This window comes from Trematomus bernacchii, unplaced genomic scaffold (assembly GCF_902827165.1).
Source record: "Trematomus bernacchii unplaced genomic scaffold, fTreBer1.1, whole genome shotgun sequence".
Lineage (NCBI taxonomy): Eukaryota > Metazoa > Chordata > Actinopteri > Perciformes > Nototheniidae > Trematomus > Trematomus bernacchii.
In genome coordinates, this window is record NW_022987567.1 from 20,683 (window position 1) to 47,218 (window position 26,536).

General features: G+C 39.1%; 1 protein-coding gene across 1 annotated transcript in view; it reads right to left on the reverse strand.

The window, feature by feature from the left end:
- The window catches only part of grin3a (glutamate receptor, ionotropic, N-methyl-D-aspartate 3A), a 41,109-nt gene that overhangs the window by 6,242 nt on the left and 8,331 nt on the right, over positions 1 to 26,536 (reverse strand). The window contains exons 2-9 of the mRNA XM_034125951.1: positions 24,817 to 25,556; positions 14,224 to 14,893; positions 13,028 to 13,411; positions 11,972 to 12,117; positions 8,872 to 8,987; positions 8,060 to 8,211; positions 2,941 to 3,102; positions 2,636 to 2,706 (exon numbers count right to left, since the gene is read on the reverse strand). Coding sequence (XP_033981842.1) covers positions 2,636 to 2,706; positions 2,941 to 3,102; positions 8,060 to 8,211; positions 8,872 to 8,987; positions 11,972 to 12,117; positions 13,028 to 13,411; positions 14,224 to 14,893; positions 24,817 to 25,556 — 2,441 coding nt within the window. The remainder of the gene's footprint in view (positions 1 to 2,635; positions 2,707 to 2,940; positions 3,103 to 8,059; positions 8,212 to 8,871; positions 8,988 to 11,971; positions 12,118 to 13,027; positions 13,412 to 14,223; positions 14,894 to 24,816; positions 25,557 to 26,536) is intronic.

The following is a 26,536-nucleotide window of genomic DNA, read 5'->3' on the forward strand; positions in this document are numbered from 1 at the left end:
TAGGACAAAGTGATGTTGAGCTCTGATCTTTCAAAACCAAACTCAAGTAACAAAGTGATGTTTGTGCAACATTTCTGAAAATGACTCTAGGCTTTCCTTTCATCCTGCGTTTACGAGAATGGGACGGAATGATCGATAACTCAAAAACATTTGGGTTAAAAACTAGGTTTCAAAGCAATGTAGAAAATGCTAATTTAATAGTACTTTTAAAGAAGTATAAACAGGGGAAGCAATGATCCTATCGCATGTAATCCCTCCATCAAAGAGTTGAATTGTAACTGATGTACTAATAGTGACATATGATATTTTCTTAGCGTGAGTAAAAAAGGTCCTTGTCGGATCTACATGACCTGAACACTGCGTTTGGTACTAAATCACAAAATCCTAATTTGACATTGGACTCTTTCAGACTTCCCTAATCTCTTTTTTTCTCTGCCATCTTTGTTGAAACATTAAGGAATAAAATATGTTAAGCCCTATCCTAAGAAGTATTTTTCGACCAATTACATTTTTACCCAAATGCACCATTTGGTTGAAGAGTGGATCTTTGTTATAATGCTGATAAAACAGGTGTTTATGCACCACATGTTTTTTCTGGTAACAGACCTCAAGCTGGAGCTATTAAGATCACTAAATATCATCATATGAATGGAGAGATTATCCTATTTCTGTTCAATGTTTGCAAAACAGACACACCAGGTTTCTATGGGACACCGGCAACATGACGGTAATAATTTCTGACTTGTAGACAGCGTGCAGGCACGAGGCAGAAGAGCGTGATTGAATGAGCTAAATCATGCAGCCGTAGGTAATCTATCCTCATTACCACCGGCATCCCTCACACAGCCTTGGCTCCATAATTATTACGTGTATTTAATCCCCACTTTGAGTGCTCCACCTGAGTGTCCCCTCAGCGATGGTGTTAAGTAGGGAAAGGTGTAAAGCAGAATTTAAATAGAGGAAGATGAAATGGAACTCTTTTGCCCGGCAAAAGCTTGAGGGTTGTTTTGATCTCCCCTTAGAGACCATAAAAAGAGTAATACATGTCCCACTTTGCTTGCTGTAGGATAGCAAAGCGCTACTTGGCAATGGCAGAAGCGACCAAATGTGAATAAAAGGGGATCATCTTATGACAGACACTGTATTGATATCAAAATGACGGTCCAGATTAGTTACATAAACCGTAATAAAGTGCACCCATTTGCAACGTTTGAAAAGAAACGGACCCAAAAGGAGCTTTCATGATTTACTAAATCTCTCTCTGTCACCCACTCAGCCAAACAATACGCCGCTACGTCAGCATGAGATTATTTCCTCAATTTCCCTTACTGATAATTAGCTTCCAACAGACTGACCATTCTATTTAGTTCCTGATTAAACGGGTCCCTTCACTGCCACTTGGATGTTAATTGATGTCACTTATTCGCAGCCGGATAATTTGGCCATTGGGCTGTCTAAGTTTGGAAAATTGGCTTCCTGCTAGACATTTTATTTTTTATTTTGAGTGATTATGGGCACATATGTAATGTGATGTGTTTAATGATACCCTAGATTTTAGCCTTGCATCTTCCTTAAATCTTCTTTTTGTCTTGTTTGTATTGCAGTTCTGTTATGGTATTATAAGATGTGAGATGGAGGGAAAATAAATTGCATTTGGTTGAGGGTGCAGTGGCCTGATAAAACTCTGTATGAGTACAAATGCACACTAAAACATGTGTGTTTGTGTAATCAAGCAATTTTTATTTGAGTAAAAACCGGGATGGAAAGGGATTTCAATACGATACACAGGTACTTCTCTATCACTCTAGTGATTTTGTCATGCTGTTATTTGCTACGTTTCTATAATTTTAACCACGTTTTGTGTCCTCTTCTGCAGTGGTTTAATGGCATTTTTGGAAACATTGGAGCTATCCACTGTAATTACCAACAGTAATGGATGAACTCATTACAAAGCATTACTTAAAGGGGACATATTATGCTAATTTTCAGGTCCCTATTTGTACTTTGGGTTTCTACTAGAACATATTTCCATGCTTTAATGTTAAAAAAAACACATTATTTTTCTCAAACTGTATGTAGGAATATACCTGTATTACCCCTCTGACTGAATTGCTTTGTTTTAGTGCCTGTCTCTTTAAGACCCTTAATAACACATTCAGCTTGCTGTGATTGGTCAGTGTTTTCGGGTTTTCTGGCTGTCCTGTTACAACATTGCTGCACCACTATTTACCTATAAGTGTGCAATTGTGACATTAACTTTAGGAAGGCATGATGGCTCATTGAAAGGAATGGTTTCTGTGTGCATTTTCATTTGAGTCTTTATAAAGCAACTAGAAGACATGTAAATGTAACATTTTACTTGATAGGATTCTTAACATTTTAGAGCTGTGTTAAGCTAGTGGCACGCCTGTCCCAAGTCAAAAGAAAGTGCACTAAATGGGTCATAAAAGATAGCATCGAAACTGGGCTTGGTTCATATTCAGTTCAATCCCTTAGGAATATGATTGACCTCAAATCAAATTATTTAAAAAAAACATTACATAAGGCATGAATATATTAGAGTAATGTACTTGTCTGCTGGATTTATTTGATAAAAATGAAATTGTATTGATTCCTGCAATGGCGGGGACAGTACCTCTTATCAGGCTTGGTTACAGTCTGCAGTTTGTCATCGTTGAAGACGGAGTTAAGGGCTCGGTGTAATCTCTGGAAAACAAGAAACACATCAGCTATTATTCTGATGTTTAATTGGCATATGACATGCAGTGTGTGTGCAAAAGTAGAAAAGTGGAGTACATTGACATTCTATTACGGCTACTTCCACTCACTCACTTAAATAATCAGACTCATGGTGATTGTGGAGTGGTTATTTACTTAGTAATGATCCAAAGGGTGCTTCACTTTGTTCTAAATGTGTGTATGTGTGTGTGTGTTCAGTACCTGGCTCGTGTGCAGCCAGTATCTGAAGCGTGGCTCCTTGACCCTCGGGATCACCAGCTTGTACACAATGTGTTCTGCTACTGTGGTCACAAGAGACAAGACCACGCCCACACAGAGCATCACAAACAGACCGGAGAAATGCTTTATTCCCATCTGCAGCGTCTGGAGAGAAAATGGAGGGGGAAGAAAATGAAGGGATGGAGAGAAGAAAGATAGAGACACAGAAAAAGAGATCAGTTGTGCAAATCTGTTTCTTCTCATGAACAGTTGTCTAAAAAATGCTGGGAAAAGTCTGGGAAGTATCAAAAATCTGGGACTTAAAATGATACAAACTCCCTCAGTACTGTTACTAGGAACATTTACCCCAGTTTTGTGTACAATTTTGAAGTACCATACCTTCATTTTTCTGTTGTAAGTTACTTTAATTTTGTCTACTCCACTTAATTTCAGAGGCCATTTTTATACTTTGTACTCCACATCTAAATTACTTTTGGCACTAGTTAATTTGCAGATTTACATTAATAAGGCAACATGTAAATCCACTGATATATTATGTTAATACATGTGTTAAGCTACCCAGCAGCATATGGGCGGCGTTTGGCACAGTGAGTTGTGCGCAGGTGTTCGAATCAGAGGATCATAGGTTCAAACCCCCCTGCAGTCAGCATGTCGTTGTGTCCCTGGGGAAGACACTTCACCCCAAATTGCTCCTGTGGGGATTGTCCACAGTATTGAGTATGTAAGTCGCTTTAGATAAAAGCGTCTAACAAGTAACATGTAATGTGATGAAGCAATTCAAATTGGCCAACACTTATTCAAGCTGCATTAGTGTTATGTACACATTAATGCATGCTTTATATAACATATACCATTTTGACATTGTATCTTTACTTTACTTTCTGTATTTAAAGTACATTTTGTGTGTTTAACCTCTACTTGAACACAGGACTGTTTCTTGTTAACCCTGTACTGGTACTTCACTGAATAAAGAATATCCAGCCCTTATGTTTTGCTGCATTGTGGTAAAAACACAAAACTAAAAATTTGACATAAAGTGAATATCTTTTATTATTGTAATTAAAAAGTAATTTCAGGAAAATACTGACATACAGTGTTTTGGCATCCTTATCTTAAATAAGCACATGTTGTTTTCAGTGATAGGTGTGACATTTGCCTTTGGATTGTGTATGAGAAAAATGATTCTCGAGCTCATGATAATACTACTGTAATTATATTTTGTATGTGTGAACCGGGTGATGTATTCAAAATAGTTAAAAATCCCTAAGCTGTTTGACCAGCAACTAGAAGTCATCGGCTCCCATTCTTTTAAAAAATCCCATTAAAAACATCTTGCACAAACAAAAAGCTGAATTGACATTTGTATTGAATCATATACCCATTATTTGAGTACAACACCACAAACACTGAAGCTGCATTTGTTCAAATGTTTTTCCAAAAGAAAGTTAACTTTTGCTTTCAACTCAGTTATTATCAGAAGGTAACAACACAATGCAGTTGAAAAAGTGAGGAAACTTAGAAGGGAACAAGTTAAATTGCCATGTTTGTGCACAATGCTTAATTACTAGCATTGTCTTTTCCAGAGAGTAACACATCTAAAATAGGATATAACAGTAGGAGTTTTATTTGAACTCACTGTGACTTTCCTCAAATCCTGCTATACTAAGAAAACCCTTCTGAAAGACTTACGCTGCGATATCACACTTCCCCCCCCTCACATCTTAAGTGGCTCTCATTCCATTCTAAATGTGTCACCATGGAGAAAGCTCTGGGAAATATACGACCAGTCTACAAGTTTGGCATCTCCTATTGTGATATTACACTTTTCTTAATTAAGCGCCGGTTGCAGTTACCGCAGATGTACATTCTCATATGAATCTTTTTTTTAATGCTGAGTATGGAGCAGCTCCTGATACAGCAGCAGATGCAATGATTGCATTATAAAGTCATGCTGGTAACAAATAAAAAATAAAATACATGATGGATTAAATTCGTCATTGCAGTATTGTGACTTGGCAGGCTGGCTGTAATGACATTTTGGAGAGTGGGAGCTGATGATTTAAAGTCGGGAAATACAGACAGTAGTGATATCTGACGGCCGGGGAAGACATTTTCAAGTCAGGAATACAAATAAAAATGACAGTGGTATTATCCTTTAACATTATGACAAGCTTACTGAGGATACATGACATTTATCTAATGTAATGCTCCAGTGTAAGTTATTGTGCGCCAACCCACTCCAATATTCCTCACAGTTATGGGCTTCCTAGGATCAGCACATTTAAGCACATATTCTACCACATTTCTTTGGCAACACACTGTCTCTTTTTACTGCATGCAACCATATAAAACCATTATTTTTCACAGTGATCTTATAATTTGAAAGTCCACCGCATACATTTACTGCAATAATCTTACATAAAAATCATAATTTCTCATCTCTTTGATCACAATTTATGTCTCCGTAATGTTAAGTTTGGCCCTCGTTATTGAATAATATGTCATTTATTGGTATTGATTTTATTACTCAAATTATTTGGGGTGACAAAGAGGTGGACGAGCGCCAGTGAGGTTGGCTGCCGTCGGTGAATCCATCAGATTTTTCATCTTTTCAGATTCACAGGCTTTCTGCTGGAGGTGTAGCTTTTATAACAATGAATAAAAGTACCAAAACAAAATGCTGAGCCGGACTAAACTGAGCCAGCCTGCTGCTTACTGCATATTTTGTTTTCTAGCTTGTTTGTCTAACTGCATGTGTATGCTGCTCTTGTTCTGTTGTTGTATAGCCTGAGGTTGTTGATCGTGGCTTTGTGCTGGACTGCTAGTCATTTATGCAATGCTTGTCTGTAAGAAGTGGCAGATGTCTTTTGTACTTTTGTAAAAATGTTTTGCTTACAGTCGATGTTTTGGACCAATGACACCAGATCTTCACCCTGGAGACAGCTGTTTGTGTCCCATGTGAAACCTGAAGTCAAGTTTGGCTTATTAGTTACGTAATCCCGTACTAAAGAGGCCCTTTTGTGTTTTTGGTGGGTTTCCCTTTCTTTTAGTGTACAGGTTTCTGTGCATGTAAATGGTCTGCAAAGGCTGAAATCACAAATTGTCTTCCAGAGGGATTTTCTCTCTCCCCCCCTGCCTGAAACCAATCGATACGACTCCTTTGTTTACTGCCGTAAGATAATGACATTACTATGTAACACTCTAGCTTCTATTGGCATCTCTAAGCGGTTGACCAATCACAACTGAGCCGGCCAGCTAACCAATCAGAGCAGACTGGGCTCTGGTTTCAGACAGAGGGTGAAAAGAGGTGCTGCAGCGTATGAGAAAAATAAAGAGCTTTTTGAACATTAAAGCATGTAGACATATTACAGTAGAGGCATCAAATGCAAATATGAATCTAAAAATGGGCAGAATATCTACTACTTTAAGTAAGGCTTATTTTGTATTCAATGGAAACACATCTTGTTTCCTAAGCTTAACAAAGTGGTGTTCCGAAGGCTTACTAATCGCTCGTGATGTTGGACTTAATGAATAATTATCTTTCTGTAAGATATCATAAAATCCTTTGTATGAGGATACGTTGACCTCCCCCCCCCAAGGAGCTTTAACCAGAGATAAGAATGTGTTCTTGTTAAATAAAAGGTGAAATAAGTGAATTTTTGCTCTGATATTTTCCAGTGTTCATTTTGACAGCACATTGTAAGTCTGACAAACTGCTACTCAGTTGATTCAATTGAATAGAACATATTCTAGATAACTTATTTTACAACACTATCTATAATATGTGTGCACAGCAACTCACTAATATAGTTGTATCTCAAATTAAATGTCACGCAGGTGAAATAAAATACTGGTCAAGCAGTTTCCTCTGCTGTCAGCGGAGGCATGATGCTGCAAAATGAAATGTACCTCGAGCAATTTAGATGTCTGCAACTGTAGATAGCATCTGTAGCAAGTCTAGCTGTGACACAGAGAAGCTGGTTCCCTGAGTTTGTGTACTGCAGTGTTCTACTTCTGCTCATATGAGAATATGGTTATTTGCATGTATCCTAATTAAACATGTAAATGAGCAACCAGCATGGCGCTATGTGCCTTTGTGACGCACACTAGCTAATTAAATAAATGAATGAAAATGTGGCAGAGGGATGTGTTTTTTTGGGAGTGAGTTTTAATTAATGCTTGATAATAGTGAGTGTGCTGTCGGCAACCAGCTAGAAGCACTTTTGGGGATTCCTGAGTCACAGCTGGGCGGAGAGACGGCAGCTGAGAGAGCTAAGTGCTCGGTAATAGCAGAAGGGAATGGACTGCAGGGCCAGGGATGTATTGGACTGGAGTTTTGGAGACAAAGTGCGGTTAGCATGTGGAGGGTTAGGGGCCGGGCTCTGAATTAATAAAGAGGTTGTTCAGGCAGTGCAGGGAAATTATTCTGAGATACCAGCCAGGAGAATGGGAAGGTATGGACACTTTTGAAACAAAAAAAAGAGAAAGAAACAGACTAACCAATGGAATGGGTGCAAATAAAAAGTGGTGTTTCAGTTGGTATCATAGGTTTTTTCTAAATCCTGCTATGTATATCAAAGACTATCGATCTACTTTAATGCTGCACAAATCAATATTCTTATGTAAACAAAGGATTCAATTAGTTTTTGTAATAGGTACAACATTTTTTTTGTAGAAAAATGCATCCAGTTCCCCTCAGCTCTACAGAGTACTTTAGTTGTAGTGTCATTCAGGTTATTCTTTCGGTTTTCCAGCTCACAACCTTTCTGTTTTTATTATTGAATTTAGGACAATGAATATACAATATTTTCAGATTGCCTTTTCTGTGAGGCGTTCAATTATACTTCAGATATATAGAGTCTGGTAAGCAACTTGAGATGTAAGGTCGAGTGTTGGACAACATGTCTACGACTGCAAGTAACCAGTTTACAAGCTAATAAAAAACGTAATCATCATCATGACTGCCGATAGGTTCCAGAATTGCATTTGGCCAATCTTGGAACACAGAATGGAACATTTCTTTTTACCTTAAAGCGTAATTGACACATTTGTTTATGAGACCAGGCTGGTAGTTGTATATAAGAGGGGTTTATGTTCCTACCTCAGTCACAGCAAAGCTGCGCTTTCCGCAGGGCACAACCTTGTACCATTTGTCATGCAGCGTGTCCATGAAGCCATCAGACTTGTACTGACTAACAAGCTCTGAGATGTTGGAGGTGAGTGGAGAATTCTGAGGGAGACCGATTCCATAGCCTGCCAATAGAAACACACACAAACATACAATGTGACTATTCCCCTGTCACAGCTGCAATATCCTGTTAACTTCACCTCCATGCGCTTTCATTATATTCTTTCAACCGAAAAAAAAGAACAGCTGAACAGAAAGAAGGGAGAGTTTTTACCCTCACAATTCTCACTTGAAAAGAAAGCAGTTGCTTTACATTGTCAATAAATCTCAGAATTGTTTGCATGCCAGGGAAGTTTGACAAATCCAGCGATAGCCAATTACAGAAGTACCTCGCCTTGGTAGGAGGTACACTGATTGATTTGGATTGTATCCTGGAGGCTTAAGGGTGCATTAAGTAATTAACAACAACACAGGAATCTGGGACTGTGGTGGCCTGTAATGGAAGCAAACGCCATGGGAACATCTTCACAGTGGGAGGAAGAAGCCTGCTAAATGGACCCAGAGATTAACAGTAGACAGTAGAGGATCTAAGCTGTTGAAAGCAAGAAGATTAACTGCTGCGGAAACGTCGAGTGATTGATATTCTTACATCTAGGGCTTTACAAAATGCCTATGGTCAGACCATTCTACAGTCTACATCTTAAAATATGGGAACATACAGTATTGTCTAACCCTAACCTTAAATAAACAAGTCATTTGTCTTATTTAAAGAAGCCATACGTTACCTTCTATTGCAAAGGGTTTCCCGACTGTAAGTGTCTTACATTCTGCATCTATGGAAACCTCGTAGTCCAGCAGAGCTTTATCCATGATGAATGCATCCAGTCTCTGAGGATCAGCCCTGTAAATACAAAGCAAGGGAATATACTGGGAGTGTAGAACAAAATAACTTTGTGGTGCCTGTTGAGCTGAAAGTTCAAAGGTCCTGGAGCTTTAATAGTTTACTAACCAAACCACATGCATCTTGTTGGACTAATTGTTGCACATTTCAGGGTACAAACTTGATGCATGTATCCAGTCATTCCACCAAAAGAGTGAATTATACCCTTAAGTTTTATGACGATCTGATCGGTGGCATTTGAGATGTTTTTGATGGATGACTGGATAGACAAAAAAGACAGATGGACCATCGGTATCCACTCTCCCGAATACATTATGGTGACAGAAGAAGCCATAACACTCTCCATAGCAAAATCTTAGATCTTCTGGGATTGACATTTTAAAAGCAAGCTTCTCGAAAATTCACCTTTAAAACCTACTGGGATTGAAAATTGAATTCATTTATTTAGTTTTGGTCATCTGTCTCCTGTTCTGTGCTATCAGTATTATATGTACTGTTTGTGTCCTCATGCTACACCTCTAACCTCAGAGTGAGTTTAAAGAATAAAAAAGGATGGTTTTGGTAGGGTCTTGAACTATTCGCTTTCTTTTCATTTTAAGAATAGGGTCAAGTTAAATGGGTAAACAGCCTGGTGGGGGGTTATTTATTTTGTGTCCAATAAATCATTGGTAAAAAAAGACAAAAAAAAGAGAAGTAGAGCACGACAAATTAAAAATAATGTTTGAATGAAGTGTTTTGCTTGAGGGGTTTGAGGTCTTCACAGGGCAGTTCACCAAATCACTGTAAATGGGATGTAAATTATTCAACAAACTTCTCTCACCCATTTGCCGCTGGTTTCCCACAACTGGTCTTATGCCAGTGAAATTACTGCCTGTCTGCCAGTTTCTGCCAGTTTCTGCCAATTTACTCACATTCCTCACTCCAAGTCTGTTATACTGAGGCGAGATATTAATTCACAACACTCTCAGCGAGGCTTTTACAAATCAACCCTTTACTGACAGGTACAGCCTACAGGGACACAAATGCTGCAAAGCCTTTTTTCAAGATTTCTCTCTTTATTCTTTTGCTTGTTATCAAAGACGGCACTTGAAAATCCTCTGCTATCTTCCACCCAAAAGCTGGCTGTTCATTATTACAGGTTGAATTAAGCTGCAGCTTATATCCTTGGTCTTTCCACGATAGTACAGTATTGATGTTGTGTATTTTATTTTCAGAGAACTACCTTGACATCCACCAATTACCCGACCAGTATGGTTAAAACATGATGCCCACCTTATTCTCTTCCTGTAGAAATGCTTGTAAAAGTAGCTGAATCATGTATTGGCAATAGCATGACATTAATGGAAAACTACACTGGTGACAGAGCACATTATTGTTTAAGGGTTTTACTTAATACAAAATGATGTGGGAAACAGCAATTTCATTTCTTTTTGAAATGCAATGCATGTCAGGGAAAAGTCTTCACATCACAAGGTAAGTAAGACCTGTTAGCACCTAGGTTAACAAACCATACAATAAACTGTTCTGTTTCAGGTGTGTTCTTTTTTTAAGAGACAAATTCTAATATCGCTGTCACTTTAATAAGCTAGGAACAACAACACAAAACAGTTTAATGGCAGCTAACGCTTCAGTGATTGCACTTCTTAAAATTCACATTTATACAGCAGACACGCTGCAGTTAGTAGTTGTTGTTTGTTTAAATGACTGGTTGGACAAGTTCATTAAGTCAATTCAGAATGGGGACATGGTTTGCAAGAATGGGAACCAAGAGAATTGCAAGAACACCTCTTTCATTCTGAAAAAATCACAACTAATGGTGTATGAGTCATCAGCATGTAAACAAAATCCAAAACTTGTCACAGGGGTTCAGAGAGAGTGGATACAGAGAAAGGAACAAAAGGCTTGCAAGTGATTGGTGAGAGGAAGTGGAAACAGGTGGGAGAGTGGGTAACAGCAGGGTTAACGGGGAAAGTGGGAACAGGTGTGTAGATGGGTGGGGCAGTCAGGTGTTGGGGAAATGCAAAGTGGACATTTGTGGAACATTTGAATAACCTCAAAGAATTCCGGAGATATCATATTTACGAGAATGGAATGGACGGACAAAACCAACATTATCCCCACAACCAGTACAATTCAAATGTACATTTGAAGAAACTATAAAGGTAAGGCTTCTCGTAAAAATAAAAGCACTTTAAACACTTGTTTGGTTTGTTTCTCATTCTGTCAGCAGAAAAAAAAAAATACTGGTCTGATGTTTATGAAACTCAGTGTTGCGGTCTAGCGTGGGCCAAGAAGGAAACCCATTAAATCTTGGAGTGGATCCGAAAAAACACATGCAGATACAAAATATTTTTCACTTAAGGATACGGCCTTGGCAGATGTCTGCAAGTGCCCTTCTGGTTGTACATATAAAGGTTACCATAGCAATATAAAAACATATTTTTCATTTGTTTTAACCAATTCATGAATATTTAGTTAGGTAACCACATGGAGTAACACCTCAATGCAGTACAATGGGAGATGCATTGTACTACAATAACAGAGGCTTCGGTCTATTGTATGATATGTGAAATGCCTTGTCCCTCTGGTAGTAAACTCTGAGAACAGGGTATTCAAAGTTGCACTGCGGCATATTGTATGCTGTCTTGTTCCCCACTTGTAATTTTCTAAAGATTACATTTCCCCTTGAACCCTCTAATCAGCACTTTACAAGCTCAGGAAGAAAAAAATCTTGTTTCATCCATTCAAAGTGTGCCCTTCCCAGCCAGGGCATTGCTTTCAGCTGCCTTCCCTCACTTTATTCTGCTTTGCTCCGCGGGGATGCCCGTTGAATGTCGAAGCAGCTTAGGATGACAGCAGTGGCAAGGTAAGGAGGAATATGAGTTCTGAATGCAAACAGGCCAGCTGGTGATGGGGGATGACATTTCTACTTTTTTTAGATTTGGACTTTTCTTTTACAGTGCAGTGTGTGGACATTGTCTTACTTGAGATTATGTATGCCATCTGGTGTCGCCGGGACATTGTATCTTCTCATGTACTCGTGCATCTCAGGAAAACTCTTCTTGAGGTAGTCCTCCGCGCTGCTTTCTTTAACTGTGGCGAATCGGAATCCCTGAGAGGGATGGTGCAACTGCAGGAAAGAAAAAAAGAAACCAAGATGTTACGCTTAGAATGCTGTCAGAATCTTTTAGTACTACTTTTCATTTTAGTCTGTTGTCTTTCTCAACTTCAGTTGGCATTTTTTTATTCTCAAATGCAGCAGGAGTCCTTTATACTTATACTTATTTTGTTTTCTGACTCTAAATATACCTGTACTGTTGGTATTCAAAGAGTTGGTGAGTTGACAAAAAACAGTAATTACCTTACCCCATTTGCCCTTACAAAATATGTTTAATTAAATAATCCATTTCCTAATTTAAGTTTTAAAGTTAAAAACAACCGCTCTTCTGAAATGTTCATAAGATAACAAACGTTTTATTAAGTGGATCAGGGACATTTTGCAAGAAAAAGGCCTCAGCCTTGAGCAAACAAATTAAATCTAGCCAATTTCAAAACCCTATTTTTAAACAGAAGATTCTGTCAAAACATTTCTAAACATCTGGTAACCAAAACGTGAACTTTATTTACCAAAACAAATTAAAAAACATATAAAAAGAAGAAATGTATTTTGTCTTTTGATTGAATTAAAGCCCTGACTACGTAGTTTTCTTGCTAGTGAAATATTAGTGACAAAATAGGGAAATTAAAAAGATATCTCCAGGTGAACATGAATCTGCTCCATCAGGACGGGGTGGTTGTGCAATGGGGAGATAAGTCTGACTATGGGTTTAATTAGATTTGAATATCAGTGACCAGACAACCCAAATTGTCATCAGATTGGGATTTAAATGTTGCTCAATCCTGATTGGTGCAAGGAAGAACCTTACATCATCTTCTTCTAACTTTAAACTAATGAGAGGACCGCAGAGAGAAACAACCCCAACACTTTAAATGTCAGCTTGAGAAGCATCCATTGTTTGCAGAGTTGCACATCTCTGTACCTTTGGGTCATGTATCCCTGACAGTTGTTCGTAGGTCTTCTCCCCGACCATGACGGCAGCTAGGTTAGCGGTGTAGGTGGACAGACAGAACAGACAGAAGATGGCCCAGAGGTTCATCAGCAGGCGGCCTGTCCAACACTTTGGCGGCTTGATGGCCACCGTTCTCCCAAATAAAATGGCGTAGCACACGTTGAGCGCCGAGGAGAAGGAGAAGACCCGGTCGCGGTTGCGTCCACGTGGGGTCATACCAAACGGGCTGAACCACTCATACAGGGTGAGGAAAACAGCGGTGACGTGGAGTGAAACAAAGATGCCGAGCCACATGGACCAATGGAGAGGCCACATGAAGGCACCGATGGGTGCAGCTGTGTCGCGCGTACGAACCTGGGCATGGGGAACACAGGATTAGACAACCAACTGATATTATCTAAGTAAGAACATGTGTGGTTTTTCAAAGGCTTAAAGTAAACTTGAATTGGGTTGTGTTTTTGTTTATACATCCTGAGGATATAGCGGGGTTAGGACTGGAAATCCAAAAGCAGGTGAGTACGGAAATTGGAGAGTTATCTGTATATTTGGTTGTGCCACATCTGTCGGTTTAAGGTGTTCAGCTTGTTTCTTATCAGAAATTCAGTAAATTATTTTACATGATGCTCGACTTATTTGAGCGAGGAACTGATACAGGTCCCACAAAATGTAATGGAAGCATGATTAAAAAGGGAAGGAATGAATTGGTAGCAGGCCAGATAGGAAATAGCAAATAAATACAAGATACATTCACAAGAAAGCTAGATCCTCAGAAGCCTAACATCAACTGGACAACAATTAGTGTCATTATCCAACTGGGAAAAGTGTTGTAAAAGGGATGATTACTGACAAAATATAGAAAAAAAGGGGGATTGTAAATCAGAACATCAACAACTGTAGCGGTGTCTTTAGAGGGGAGAGTATTTCCCTATCACTTTGCGGTAATTGTAGTAATAGGATCCCCTTACAAAGCTGTTTGCTCACCAGTCTAGCCCCATAGGGGAATAGCATTACAATCCAATAACGTAGTGCCTGCAGTAATAACACTCCGCAATATTGACACTGACCACCAGCATACAAAGTGGCGAGAGTTGAGGAGAGGTCATACTGTAGCAAGAGAGCCAGAGATTTTCTGTAGAAAGGGTGAGAGAGGAATAGGGAGTACTGACCAGAATTCCCAGGCTGGTGGAGAAGAAGGGTGAAGTGAAGTCGATGACTTGGCTCCTGGCCGAATTAATGCTAAAAGATGTCACTGCCAGGTGGGCGGCGCCACTGAGCAGATCCCCCACCAATCCTGTCCACCGCCCATTCTTGAACCCACCGTACTTCCCATCGCCTACAATATAGAGGTCGAAGGTGAAGCCCATGTCCTCTGCCAGCTTCTCCAGCAGGTCTATGCAGTAACCATAACAGCACTTTTTCAATTCTGTGGGGACAGATCCATTGCGTCCCGAGAGCTTCTTGAATAATCCTTTAACAACCGAAGAATCATTGGTGAGCGGATCGAGGCACAACTGGCCCGCGGGACACATCCCATCGCTGTCCACCTCGCGGGTAAACACAAACGGGTGCTCGACCAGCGTCACCACCCGCATGTGCAGTCGCGCGGATCGACGCCAGTCTCCTCCGCCCCCAGATCCCTGATGGCTCGGCCAGGCCCGGCGGTCCATGAGAACTTCCCCCCTGCGCCAGCGTCCCAGGCGGGTCCAGGTTGGCTGGCCTAGAGGGTCCAGCTGGAGGGACCAGATGTAGTGATGGGCCTCTGAGATGACATTCTGGCTGAGAGAGTCTCTGGATATAAAACCGGTCTGGCCCTCAAATGATGTGTTGGATAGAAATCTGAAAGGAGTCGGACAAAGGGGAAGGAAAGTGGTGGAAGGAGGTTGATGAGGAGAGAAAAAGGCAGAAAAACCACAAGATTAAATATTGTTATTTAAATGTACAATGTATATCAGTATAGTGTTTGTTTCCTTGCAGGTGTATAATTAAAGAGAAACTTCGGACCATAGTTCGACAGTAACTCAAAAAACAAACCAAACTAATAGAAAGTCTGGAAAACATGTTGCTTTCTATAAAATACACAATACAATATGTATAACAAAGTCTGGAAGGCGGCAAATTGGCAAGACTGGATTCAAAAGTTTCACTACCATGGATAGGAAACTTTTGTATTGCTGTTGCACTCTAATGGCCAAAACAAATAGGGCTTATTATATTTTTGTGTCAACCTACCAAAGAAATACATGCTGTTTAAATGCGGAAGTGCAAAACTATTTAAAATGTTTTGTAAATATAATCTTTGCTCTTGATGTTACAACGTTTTTTTTTATTTTCTCACAAAGTATCATCATAAACTGAGTGTAATGTTTTAATTTTCATTACATGTAAAGAACTACTGTAGTTTCATATTTGAAATTACTCTCTTGCTAATAAAAAACAGAACTTGTAGGGCATCAACCTGAAATGGGTTTACAACTGATTTCAGCCATTTGCAACCATTCTCTTTGAACTATAAAATGGAATACACACAATTTGATGTATTATACATGTATTAGTATGATAATTGGAAAAACAGCTGCAACTTTGGGTCATTAGGCTGACACTTGTTAATGCCTTTATAAAAGAGCCAAGAGCCCTGCTTTATTTACCATAAATGATCAAGATCTACACCTTTTTGACCTCAGTTGACCTACAATTCAAACTTTGTTCTTTAAAATATTTTTCAGTTCCTTAATAATCTACAAAGGAATATGGTGTGATATGGTCACTTATAAACATGCAAGTAGGTGGAGTAACCCTAACCCTGAGTTGTTTACCTTTAAAGCTACAGAAAGATAAAAGATTGTCATTTGGAGAAAGAGATACTTAATTCAAATGAAATAAACTATCATGGCCATGGTTAAAACGAAAAATAACTTCATTACTGACAGATTGTAGTTAAAAAGAAAACAGCTTTTTTTGTTTTTTGGAAGAAACAGCGAGCGAACAGCAGTCTCTCACACTTTTCAAAGCCACATGCTTTGTTAACTCAACGATCCAATGCGGCCTGTTCACTGAGAGGCTTTGCCCTGCTGTGACTACACCACGCTCCAACACTCCCGACTCTCGTTTGTACATGGATAAATGTGGCATTACGGGCGTTTAAACAAACAATCAAAGCTGAAGTTTTCCTGGTAACAAAACAATCTCTTCAAAGAGGAAAGTGATCCCAACAACCCAAAACTGTACTTACTGTAGGTGAAAGCCCTTTTGTCTTTTATCAATGTATACAACATTATGTATGCATGCAGAAAGCCAAAAAGTCAAGAAAACTGCAAATGCGAACAGTTGCTAAAGGGGTTTTCTGCTGGCTTGTTGTTTTTTTTGTACATTTGCCAATAAGAAAACCTTATTATGTAGGATTTCTGTAGCCGGGATTTACAGGCTTAAACTGTACGATTATATTTTACCCTTGGTTAGTATACAAAAAGAAATCCCAATTGAATGTTGTAACACCAGCACAGGAGAGGTGTATTATCTAGGTGGCCTCAGTGGCTGTCTGGAGTGTGTGTGTCAGTGTGTGTGCGTGTGACAGGATAAGACAGACCATGGTCCAGTGATCTCCACATCTCTCTCACTGAGCCATGCTACTGGCTGTCTGAGAGTGTCAGATATCGGAGCAGACACACACACACACACACACACACACACACACTTTGAATGGATAAGGTTGGAAAGAAATAAAGAATTTTGGTGTATGTCTTGTGCAAGTACAAAGAACAACACTTTTTGGATGTGCTTTCACAGGGTAATGACGTAAATGATGTGACCTTTCCCTGAAATGTCTCTTTCGTGTCACCTTGCTCACTGTGAAACTCCCTTTTTTAAAACCAAGTCTACTTTACTACGTCTTTTAGGGGTGTTAACTCAACCTGACAGCTCAACTAGTCTGTCTGAAGGTCGGTGTCTTCACTGCAGCTTGTAGCTGTTAATACCTGGAGAGTGCGTCTTATTCTCCCTTGTACACAATTTAAGTGACATGTTCTTCCTGACAGTGCACAGGGTGCTAAAAGCTAAATGTCACATGGTGGTAAAAGGGCACATAATGTAAAAGTTTTGTGTTCAGTCAAGACATCAATAGAACTTGAGCGTGTTTCATTGCTGGAATGTGAAGTTACAGACCCTTTTAGACTACTAGCATGGTATGTCAGCAGAGTGTACGAGGGGAGATGAGCTTCACATTTCGCCTGCAGCAGAAAGCAGCTTCTTATAAACTCACAGATTCTCTTTTTCACTCAGAGGTTGCTCCAACACTACTCTATCCCAATAGTGTAACAAACATGACATGCTACAATAAACTTGGAGGAAAATGTTGAGCAGATAAGTGATGTGTGGGTGTACATGTTGATTTTCCCATGTTACTCTTTTTAAGGGATTTGACGGACCATTTTCTGTCACGCCCGAGTGGAAAGCAGGCAGAGAGCTGTGAGTCGAAAACACAGAGAGGGGCTGCCACTGCACTCGCATAATCAAAACTCCAGGGTACTCATTACACCCCCGCTTGATCCGGGCTGGCTCCACTCATTAATTAACTACTGAATTCCTCTAATCAGACCGCAGTGATTGAACGGACACACCTACAGGACTGCTGTGCCTGAGATAACCTGAGAACCAGAACATGTACATTGCATTACCTTCACAGTCAGACTTTACTACATATTTTTGACAGTTGCTCACGACTTAACACATTTAGATTTACAGACTTGTAATGCATTAATCACATATGACGCATTGCTGTAAATCAAACTGTGCATATGTAAGGTAAATGACCTGAATCATTTTGACAGTCACTATAATTGTAACAAAATTAAGATTAAAAGACGTATATAGTTTATTATAGATCATGAATTGAGATAAATCCCACAATGCAAATGTTGTTTTTTTTATAAATACATTAAGTGCATTTTACAACTAATACTTATATGCTTCTCCTCGCATGCTTATACGGTTAATGAAAAAATCGAAAACAGAGAAAAAGTCAAGATGAATTAAAGTAAATAGGGGCCGCTATTACCAATTTTCAAACATTTACTGTACAAACTCCGACACCCTTGCAGTAAGACTGAAATACAAGTTAAACAGTTAATATAAGTTAAATAGACAAATATGCTTGTGTTTGGAAAGTAGTGTACATAAGACTGAATAAATGAATACTTTTTGTATTTTTGTAAATGAATAATTTGTGTTTGTTTTTGCCTGTCCTTGTTTGTCTACCCTCCCTCATAATGTAAAGCGTCTTTGGGTTCAAGAAAAGCGCTATCGAAATATAATTTATTATTATTATTATCATTATTAATATTCGATAGAAGTTGTGTGAGAATTTGCAAAAGGATGTTTTAAAAGGCTTTTTATAAACCCCATTTACTTCCATTAATCACACTTTTTCTAAAGTGTTTGAATCTTTGTGGCCTCTTGAGGCAAACCAAAAAAAAGGAAGCTTTTTTAAAGAATTATTGGTAACATAGGGTGAGTAATTGGTATACAAATGTTCGTTTTAGGGGAGAAGTGCTCCAACATTCAGACATAACACTGGGTGACTGATTGCTTCTCAGTGGAGTATGATTGTGACTATTCAAAGAGCAGTTAAAGTGTATATCATATCATGAAATCAAAACATTGTATTGATTTCAATTGCATTTGTTCACATCAGCATGCATGTAAACACCCTAAAAATGACTTTAACAGAATGCAGGGTATTATTACCGCAAAATGACTGGCCATCTAGAAAGGTAAAAAGCACACTAAATGAAAATGGGCCAAAATGTACTTTCATATTTTGTTTGAATTGCACACAAACTGAAAAAACATTAAATATATTTTTCATTTAGTAGTGAACATTTTTTCAAGAGTATCCCTCCCTTTTCCCTCCCTGAGAGTGTTTTACTTACATTTGTTCAGGAAATGCAAACTTCAAAGGAGACATTTATGGTATAGCATTTACATCTTTATAGCTCAGCTGGCAGACACATCAGGACACTATACCTGGCTTTGGTGGCCATTTACAATGATTGCAATACATAAGGATTGACTCTGGTTGCAAACAAGAACAATATCATATATTTATCATAGGCTGTATCTTATCTGTTATTATAGGACTCTTGCCCCCTTTAGTGTATCTGGATCTGTATCACCAGGGGTTTTATACAGTGTTTATTTTAGATGTCTGTATTTTCCGCTTTGTCTTTCCTTTTCTTTTTCTGCACACCCCTTCTTTCTCTTCCCCTGATATGTTATCACATCTTCAGCCACCCACGCAGTATCTCGCCTGCTTCAGATTTTTAGTTTATTGGGCAAACCTTATCAGTTCCTTTCAAACACACTAGGCCGTATAACTTTGAAATAGTAAACTGTTCTGTTGTCTACCACCTGTTTACTGATCCTTAAGTTTAACTAGATAAAGGTGGTGATCACACTTTACACTTCACAAAATGTAGGATGATATATATATTTTTGTGTGTAAGTGTATTCACATGTCACAACTTTGTTTTAAATGATAAAATAATACAAACATACATAGATGAATCCAATACCTCAGTATGAAACAATACGGTAATTCACTGTTTGCTAAATGTCTCCAACCAATGTTTTGTCAGAAATAAAAAGACCCTTTAGAAACTGTGCCAGGCAAGGACATAAAGCTTGAGAGACATGGCAACGGTAACTAAGGGAGGCGAGGCTTAGCAAAAGGTGGGATTAGGCAACATGGATGGTGTCTCCTAGAGTAGGTTTTTTCAGCTAAAATTATCACACTATTACAACTTTAATGTTGGATGAAACAAAAACAATGTCATGATTTTCATATTTTACAATCTTCAGATTTGCCTGTTACATAATAATCTGCATGCAAGTGGAAATGTGGGCCAACTGGTGGCATTTTAGAGGAGAACACTAATTAGATGAAATCCTCTGGAGAGCATGAAAAACTTACAGAAAACAACAAAGTAATAAAACTAAATAAATGAGGGAAACAGAAAAGCCAGTGACGACTAATTAACCCTGTTTGAAATAAAGAATATTTAATCATATGTTTTCTCGTAATGGAATGCCTATATTATTTCATATTGTATAATATATATATTTAACATTATTCATTTGTTTTGTTGAATTTTTCATTCATGAAAACATTATTTAAGCCAGCATAATTAATGTATAAATATAAGGAATAAGTAAGATTATTTTTAAACCATTTCAATTGGGAATCCAATCTCTAAACACTTTGCAACACATTACACAATTCCAAATTCAGTATTCTGCGTCCTTGATGCATTTTGACATACACACACATGCATATCAATCTTATGTCAATAACTAAAATGTGAGTTATTAAATATCACAATTGTTTTGCATTAACAGTAAAATGCATTTAGAAATATATTGAATGCCATTAGGGACACATCCAAAGTATTTTCATAGCGGCTGAACACGTTAGTTCAACTTCTTCAGCTCTGAAATACTGTTTCATTATTTATTCCTGAATGATGATTTTCAACTTACTTTATGAAGAATTACCAAACACTAGTGCAAATACAACCAACTAACTATGTAAGAAGATTCACATGCTTGTGTTTTCGATTAAGACTGATATACTACAATATATTATTACTACTATCAACTTGTGCATCTTGATTAGTGAAGATCACACACCTATTTCACCTCATTTGACACCGTTAGTATTTTAAATTCCCAAATATCTCCCTCACGCATTATGAATTCACCATCCAGGATGATGTCTGATATCTTCTCCCCTGTTTTATCACAACGCAATCAGGGAAACAGCTTCTGGCCAAATGTGTTGGCATTCATATGTTTGCTCTTTTTCATCCATCAGATGTGGATCTGTTGAAATGAATTAGGGTTTGATCCAGAACCTTGATAACATTATAATTATTTTGAAACTACTTATCTTATTTAGCTTGTTTAATCTGTTTGGTTGCAATTAAGATTGTGATACTTGAATTGTATCACCAATAAAGTTTGGAATAGTGTTTTCCTACCAACAACATCTGGCTCTTTACTTGCTTGGTAATAAAGGAAGTGGTTTAACATCTGCCGGTGATTTCCACAATGGCTCATCTGCCATAATCCTCTACAAACACTTATCTGATGACAAACACCTCTATATTTCATTAGCTATTTCCCCTTGTGAATTTTCCTTTTTGCTTGGCCAGCAACTCTGCTGCCACCATAAGTCCATACTAATCATGCAATAGATTCCCTGGAGGGTTTCAATGCGCAGCTTGAGAACTGCTAAAGCTTCCCTGTTGCTCATCTGTCATCTGCTTTCTGGCTTCAACACTATTGACAACACTTCCTCCAGGTCAGCTCTCACAACAAACCACAGGCAGTCCCCTCACTGCGACAGAAATGTCAAAAATGACTGAAAATGGCAAGGGGGCTTTTGAAGGGTGTAGGACAAAACTTTACAATGTGGGGGTCGTTGAAATAAATATTAGGGTTCACTAGCTGATCACGTAGGTACAGTAGGCAGGAAAACAAATCCATACATAAATTGATAATTGTACCTATTTGTCGTTGTGTATGGGAATATTTGGCCTCATTTACTGATATATTCTTGAAAAGGTCCAAAGAAAAGTCTAATTATTCTAATTATTATATCTTATTTGATAATAACTCCCATTGTACTTTAAGTATTAAAGGTCCCCTATTATACTGTTTTTCATCAATATATTATAGGTCTCAGATATATACAAAACATGTCTCTGAAGTGTTTTGCTCGAAATACCAAACAGATCATTGCCCCTCTGAGAGATATTTGGTTTCAAAGATGTGCTCCAGGAGGAGATTCAGGTGATAAGGTGGGGGAGGGGGGAGGGGGTTACCTTGGTTGGTGATTGGCTAATGGTTAGGGTTAGGGTTAGTGGCCAAAATCTGATCAGCTCATTTTCAGACAGGTTTTTATATAAATGGATCAGGACAAAAAGTGAGCGAATCCTTTTTCCTGAAACTTTGAGAATCTCTTTACACAGAGGGAACACATGTTGATGTATAAAAGACATGAAAAGGTGGATTTTGCACAATAGGTGACCTTTAAGTAAACAATCTCCTTGTCATCATGGTGAGATGACAATACATTTTAGTTTCTACAGATACAACATGCACAAAAATAGAAGTCACATTAACACCAAGCTAGAGGATATTGTGGATTGATACTTCTTTACTAGTCTCAAATGAGATCATTGACTTTTTTTGTTGCATGGAAACATTCTGGAAACAGGAACAGATGGAGATATTAAAGTCAATGTAACTCCCTCCAGTCCTGCACACTGCCTCATGCACTACCCCACCTGAGAGCCTGTAAAACACTAGAGCACCATTGCCAAATGTTCAAATAACAACTTCATGTCTCATGACACATGCCTCAGGCTTGTATCTTTGTGTTCTTGTTTTCCTGTATGAGCTAAAGTTGCTCAAAAGTCCTTTTACCTTGTGATGTGATGTGTTTATACTTTTATTCAACAAGGGTTCTTCCTAGCCCCCCACTGATAATACCTCTTCATTATACAACTCTGAAACAATTGAAAAGGTCATCTAGACCTTTAGATGCACTGTGTTTAAGAACATCAGGGTTTTAAGCAATTTGTCATAAATTAAAATAGCATGGACCAAAAAGTATTTCAGGTAAACTCCCTGAACTTTCATCATATGAACTCTGTTGTTTTCCAAACTTCCATCTATCTCATCTCACCCCAGGAACCGCAGGTGAACCCAGTCTTCATAAAAACAGCAATAATATAGACTGATATCAAACTTTAACGCATCCAAGCACTTCTCCTGTATCTAAATGTCAGCCCTGAAGCTAAATATTTCAAAATTGCATTTAAAAATATATGAAGTCTGACTTCCTGGAACTTTCATGTGCAAATGCTAACTTCAACCTTTGGTGCACCCTCAATTAGTTTATATATTTACTCTCCCTCAGGTGTTCTCTATCCCCTTGAGCCCTCTGTCATTGTGTGGAATATCATGATTAAGCAATGGCGTGTGATCAGTAGAAATCAATATAAAAAGGTATGGAGAAATGGAAAAAACTAAATTAATATGAATGAGAACACGGGTTTCTGGCTTCATGGAAAGCACTTGCATTGAAAAACCAAAGGAAATATACTCTGAAAAAACACAGGTGACATCTGACAGCTAAACTACACTGCCTCCACAATCTGATTAAAGATCATTCCAAAACCAATTGCTTTACTGCAATACAGAAGTAAGTGGTAATAGATGATGATAGCGACATCTGACACAATTTAACAATCTTTCAATTTGTAAAGAGACCTACGGAAATTGGAAAAAGTGATGAGGCAGTCGAAACAAATTGAAGCAAAAGGAATAACATTTTCTCAACTGCCTATTTTTTTACATTTGCAGGTTACACACCTTTCCTTTTCACAGCATCCAGAACTGGTTATAGTTTATCATATAAGCTATCTAAAGCTATAAAGAAGCCAGGCATATGGCTGACATTTTCAAAATCCCAGGTGTGTGTTACAGCTTGGCTAAGACCCCATATCCAACTAAACCTCTTTAAATGAATCCCCTGCCTTCACAGGTTCACCGACAGGGCACTTCTAAACCTGGTAAAAGGTCCCGTAACACGTGTTCTTTCAGCTTGGATATGTAAAACACTTCCAGACTAATCAACACTTTATAACAGCAAATATGAGGCAAAGAATTCAAAGACAATCAGTAATCTCCTCCAGCCCTTGGGATCTCAACACTTTCAAAGAATTTTCATCCCGGGATGATCGTTCTGCCGACTCAGGTGTTTTGAGGAGAATCTCAATAGGAAAGGTCAAACTCTTATGGTAATGCATTGGTGGTGATCACACACTCTTCATCGCTCATATCTTACTGTGCAACTATAAACGAAAGTGGCCTAGCTCCAGATTACAGCGCTTGCTGCTGAATACAATTCATCACTGCTGCATTTATAGAGCGCATATATTGTCTATTACAATCGCTGCTTGCTTTTGCATGAATGCTCCTTAGATGTCTATGAATGTGTTTCTGGTGAATTCAAGACTGGCATCGCAGCTGGACTGTGACTAAACATCTGCATGATGTGAGAAAAGTACATTCTCCCACAATGAGAGGATTAGAGGAGACAAAAGTAGAGAAAGGAAGCTGAATAACAAACAGAAGCACGGGGGGGGAAAGTATAATGAGGGCTGTAGGGTGGAGATGACCCAGGTTTTTCGATGCGGCAGGCAGATGTTTTGAGCGGAATGGCTCTAAAAACCCACTTTATGCGACCCAGCCAACTCCACATAGAGTGATTGTTGGACTTGCACATGTCGGGTCTCCCAGAAGCAGAACTCTATATGAATGCTATTGCTTATCTGTGTCTGATTGATGTGCAAATAGACTGTTGGTATAGAAAACAGTTGCTTAGTTATTCTGTGTTTTAATGGCCAGGTTTATATTTCCAGTAGATTCTTAAATCATTCGTATATGAGTAGAAACTATAAGATTCACAGAAGAAGAGGTGCTTTTCAAGTGTCCATAACAACATGGTTTCCAACTCTGATAAAAGTGATTTGTAGAAAATGACAAGAAAAACATTGGAAAACCTCTTGAGAGTTATAAATCTAACGCCATCCTTTGCCATCCTTGTCAAATAATCAATTATATCCTCGCAGTCACACAAACTCAGGGTTGTGTGGGTGATCTGAAGTATTGTATGAAGTATTTAGATGATACCCTACCTTGACAAGTATTCCCCCGAACTGCCGTTGCTCTGCGGTACATCCATACAGTTAGTAGTTCCAGGTATGAGTGCCAGGACAGGGTTCTCTTTGGCCGCACTGCCCACGGCCCGCGCGACCAGCTCCACCGAGTCCTGCACGTAGTGATCAAGAGAGGGGGATCCCATGATGCCGTGTGCTAGTAGCCCCAGGGGCAACCCCTCTGTTCTCAGCTCGGCCACATTCTGGCTGTCCCCCAAAACCCAGTGAAACTCTGGGAGCGTCATCCGACTGGCCAGCGTCCACAGGCGCCGGACCTCGCGGATCTCGCACCCAAACGTCACCACTCCCCTGGTGGACGAAGGTTCTCTCAGGGCCTCCAGCTGCCGCATGAGAGCCTGCTGCTGGTCCGATTTGAAAGAGGAAGTGGAGGCAGAAGCAGCAGAGGACGAGGCAGCAGGGGAGAAGTAAGGCAAAGAGGAAGATGATGACGATGAAATCTCCCCTCCTGATGCCAATCCTGATTGTGATGGTGAAGATGAAGACGGTGACAAAGATGAAGCGGAACTGGTCAGGTTCACTAGAGTGCCCAGGTGGAAGCGGGTGTTGTTTTTGACGAGGAGGAGGAAATCGCTTATGTCCCATTCCTGACAGAGCAGAATACTGATGTCCCACCAGCCATTCATCATCAGAAGGGTAGAGAGGAGACGGGACGGTGGGGCCTCAACGGTCCGCATCGCCAGTTGGAAATGGAGAGGGTTCTGAGAGGAGATTGTATAATAAGGGGCACGGATGAATGGGAAAGCGATTTGGGAAAGGGTCAAGAGGATGAATGTTCAATGTAAAAGGGCGAGAAGGATATAATACATTGGAATAGAATGGAATACATTTGATGCAAAGTGATTGGGATTGGAGAGATGGGATAGAGATGTTTAAACAAATACACAGGAGGAAATATAAATATAATGGTGATAGGAGTCATATACAAGCAATGATTGGGAGGACAAAGAGTTGATTAGGCCCAGATTTAATAAAGGGCAGAGATGGGAAAACATTAGAGGATGGTTTTTGAAATGAAGGGGAGATTGCGGAAATGGGAAAGTGAGAAAGGAAAATGGAGAGAATGCAAAATGAGGACAATGGTGGAGGAGGTTAGTGGCAACATTACGGAGAAGGTTATATATGAGTAAGAAAAGGAAGATGGGGCATAGGGACACAGATGTAGTAGAGCGGAGAAGAGAAGAAAAAGAGGAAAGACAGAAACACAGAAAGGTTATAAATCCAACAGAATTACTTTGTATCCAAAAGATTCAATTTGTTCCCACAGAACAAACACACTCTGCTAGATATAATAGATTTCAGCTTCCACTTACCTGCTCCCATGAATATCATTACTCACATCACAAGAAATACACATCTATTTTCGTATGTACTCTATATTTAAAACACACCTAACATCTTAAGAGACTCAACTGGGAAGATCCTCATACTGTAGTTGGTCAATGCCATGTAATTCATTCACACCATGATTTGCAATTCATGAGATCATCATTTGATTGATGAGGCCTGGACAGATCAATGGGTAAGAGCATGGCAATGGTGAAGAATTTCCACCTGGACCAGCGATGATAAAAGTGTTGCCTCACAATGGTGGCAGGTGGTGCAATGAAAACCATCCACCCAATGGCTAAATGCTGAAGGGAACTAGAGTGGGCAGCCTAATTATGCGCTGCTTCATATC